Source organism: Limulus polyphemus, unplaced genomic scaffold, assembly GCF_000517525.1.
Source record: "Limulus polyphemus unplaced genomic scaffold, Limulus_polyphemus-2.1.2 Scaffold3571, whole genome shotgun sequence".
NCBI classification, from domain to species: Eukaryota; Metazoa; Arthropoda; class Merostomata; order Xiphosura; family Limulidae; genus Limulus; species Limulus polyphemus.
The window spans coordinates 115,775-119,729 of record NW_013669181.1 but is presented as its reverse complement, the minus strand read 5'-3'; the positions used below and the strand labels follow the sequence as shown (position 1 = coordinate 119,729).

Below are 3,955 nucleotides of genomic sequence, written 5' to 3'. Positions count from 1 at the left end.
TGGAAACAGAAAACCACAAGCTGAAAGTTAGTGTATATAAACAGATTATGGAAATAAATAGAATCGTGATGTCATGCTGAAAATAAGGTTAAGCCAGCATTAAACTATGGAAACAGAGAACCCAATCTAAAAACTTCAATTTGTTTCAAGAATTCATTACATTTCGTCACACCTCAAGTCTAGTTAATATACTCATTTCTGATTCAGTTTCGTTTACTATGAAGTTCGTTGTTTTATGACTTCTGTTTAAGTAATATATTAAATGTACTTCTGAAGTAGTTAACCAGAAATGCCAAAGTTATAGCACTTAAATAACCAGTGAAGTGTTACACCATTCAAACCATTTATTTGATCTTTCCTGGTTGTGACTGGACAACTTTTGAATTAAAGATCACCATTCATCAGATGTGGAAAATTTTTAAAGATAAAGTTTTAAATATTCAAGGTAAACATATTCCTTAACGTGTACATAAATACTTATTTCAGTATGTTCACACTGTACTCCATGTTAACAAATATTTCACTAAATGTAACAATTTAACACTTTAGCAACAAATATTTCAGTGAACAAAAATAGCAATACATTTTATAAACCAAATAAAAAAAACCTTTACCAATTTTGAAAACAAACATCTAAGGGGTAATATTTGATTTCAGTACATAATAACATAAAAATGATTTCTTCAAGAGAAAATAGATGGCTGTTTCCAATCACACGTACCTCAACTCGACCGCTTCGGATACAGTTAAGCAACTTCAAGTTCTCTTCCCTTTGACTTTCCTTTCTGTAAGAAAAGAAACAACTATAATTCATACTATTATAATTCCTAAACATATTACTGATATATTACTCATCTCTTAATTCTACAAATAAGCTTGTGTGTTTTTGTTTAATTTGTTAATCTGTCGGTATGACCTTGCTCTTCCTTTATCACACAGTGTTTATTTTATTCATAACCTGTTGGTTTAACCTTACATTCAGCTTGACATCATGATTCTGGATAGAGAAACATTACAAGACCACATGAGACTTCTATGTTTTGACCTTCTTCAGCAACACTTGTTCATTATTTATAAAATAAGGCTAAAGTAACATTTACAAGTAAGATCTTGACACCACTTCTATTTAACATACATCAATACATTACTTATAAAATAAGGCTAAAGTAACATTTACAAGTAAGATCTTGACACCACTTCTATTTAAGATACATCAATACATTACTTAGAAATCCTACTCTTAAATACTCAGCTGTAAAAATAGTGTACAATAATGTAATTTGTCAATTAACAAGAATTAATTTTAACTGTCTATCTGAAGCCTTTACTGAAAAATTCCACAATAAAACATTTAATATTAAAAACAAGGTACCAGCCATTTGTTTTCCACCTTATATTCACTTACATGGTAACTCAGATCTACCTATTGTGTCAAGAAAATTTCCAACAGAAAATAATCCATGCATTTTTGGACTTATTTATGACTTTCAGTTTTCACAACCTAAATATTAATGCACTAAATGAATTAGTTGATTCTGAAAGCAAGAACTATTACCACATACTTCCCAAGAACTGAAAAGTTATTATCTCAAAAAACTCAGTTCAAATTTTGACCTAATGCCTTTAGGAAATGGACGACAACAAGTTGTGCTAATGTTGAAATTAGGACAATCGGCCAAAATTATTGAAAGACTGAGAAAGAAGAACCTTAAAACAAATGTTAAAGAGTAACCACATGTCTGACTAAATCTATAACCCAAGAAATCAACAAGTGCACTATAACTGAGGTCAACGGGTACTGCACCTTCCTGGAGGAGCTGCTGATTACAAGCCTGGAACATCAAGACTAATGTATTGAACAGTGAAATGATGAACTGGGACACATTTTGTTTACAACCAATGAACAAGTCTGGATTTGGTGTCAACCAGTTTAATACTACACATATTACTGAGTTAGTCAAATGGTGAAAGATCACCGAGGAAGCGTAACGGTCTGATGCTAGTTTTCACAGTGTGGACTGGATCCTTTGGTTTTATCGAAGAGAAAGATGAATGATTAATTTTATTTTGGTAATTTGGAAAAAGTTACCAGCTCTGATGTAATACTACAGTGAAGGCTTAAGTCTGTCAGCATCAAAGTGCACTTTGCTGTACTGTTGTGTCTGTTAGGAACTGGTTCAAGGACAACAACATTGAAAATCTGCAGGGCTTCAAATTAAACCTGATTGAATCCACTCCCAGACATTTTAAAATGCCAATTGAGGTCTACTACTGAACTGTCAGTTACTCTGAAGGAGAAATGAAGAAATATTATCCGTGATATTTACCAAAATTTGGTACAAAGTGTTAGTGACAAGGTCTTAGCCATGATTGTTACCAAAGGTGAACCAACACTGTATTACAAATGAACTAAATGATTGTGAATTAATGACATGCCATATCTCCTTACTTTTAGTAATACTGTATATAAACTTTTTTTTTGCATAAATGAGCTCCTGCTGAAATTGGGGTCTGTCACAGAGCTAAAAGACTTTAATGTAGGTAAATTCAAACAATCGTTAATAGCAGCCGTTGGTTAATTTTTCTTAAAGAATCTGCTAACCTTTGTTCATTTTACTTTTAAAATTGAAAAAACAAGAACTTTACTATAATAATACACAAAAAATGACCTTGGCATGACATCTAACTTCCCATAAGAAGGAAGTAACCATATGGATTTGGTTTGTTTTGAATTTCGTGCGAGCCATATGGAATACTAGAAATATATATACCTGAATAGGGAATTCAGATAGAAACCTTACCTGTTCTTCTTCATCTAAAGGACCAAACCATGAAACTTGTTTGATCTGGTTCCTAACCGCTGGTACCTCACTGTGAAACTTTTTGTGTCTCTCACTGAGTATTGTCTCGCTGTAGACCCCCAGCAAGTGTGTCTGTCAAGTATGATACAAATACATTAAAAGTGTTATAAATATTGCAAGAAAATAATAATAATTTACACTCTTAAGTTTGGAATGAAATTATTCTAAATTATCCACTGTAGTAAGGCACTCTTCATATCTCAACAACTCTAAGTACTTTTGATAGTATGTTAGAAATAATTCAGAATTTGAACTCACTCATATTTCAGTATCTCTTAATATCTGAAAAAACTTACACTTTTAATATAAACAATAGTAGTAAGTGTACCAGTAACAAAGCTAACACATAAATATGTAGGAGTAGCCATAAGTAAGGTCGTGTACAATTATAGTTTCTGGAGTAGCTTGTTGATAATTAATAAACAACAGATTCTCTTTTCAATTTCACGTCTGGTGAAAAAGAACAGAAATCTTTAACACACACATATATATACAATCATTAAACAGTTGGTTTGCTGTATAATAATGAATTAAACAAAATGTCATGAATTAATTTAGATTACTATATGGTGAGGTGAAACAGACTCAAAACCCCCATAGAAAAAAACAATAATTCTAAAATAACCCACAGTTGACATGGAAATGCCAACTGTGATTGAAGTTATGCCAACACTCATATCCCCCTCCCATCTGGCACTCAATAATCATTCCTCATTGAAGGTTATAAACCACATGCACCTTTGCAGTGTTTGAAAAATATTCAAATACAGGTTGGGAGGGCTTATTTCAAGTTTGAGTTTGCTGTTGTAGGATTTTTGGTAATATAGTGCATAATGATACTAGTTACTTCATTCATGGAAGACTATTTATCTTCTTGTGATGTTCCAGCCATGGTATGTTCACAAGTAACACATTATTTATCTCCTCATGATGTTCCAGCCATGGTGTGCTCACAAGTAACACACTATTTATCTCCTCGTGATGTTCCAGCCATGGTATGTTCACAAGTAACACACTATTTATCTCCTCATGATGTTCCAGCCATGGTATGTTCACAAGTAACACACTATTTATCTCCTCATGATGTTCCAGCA

The 3,955-nt window shown here is 32.4% G+C and overlaps 1 protein-coding gene across 1 annotated transcript in view; it reads right to left on the bottom strand.

Moving 5' to 3' along the window:
- Positions 1-660: 660 nt before the first annotated feature.
- The window catches only part of LOC106469614, a gene marked incomplete at its 3' end in the record, with an annotated part of 16,399 nt that continues 13,104 nt past the window's right edge, over positions 661-3,955 (bottom strand). The window contains exon 8 of the mRNA XM_013930116.2: positions 661-785. Coding sequence (XP_013785570.2) covers positions 661-785 — 125 coding nt within the window. The remainder of the gene's footprint in view (positions 786-3,955) is intronic.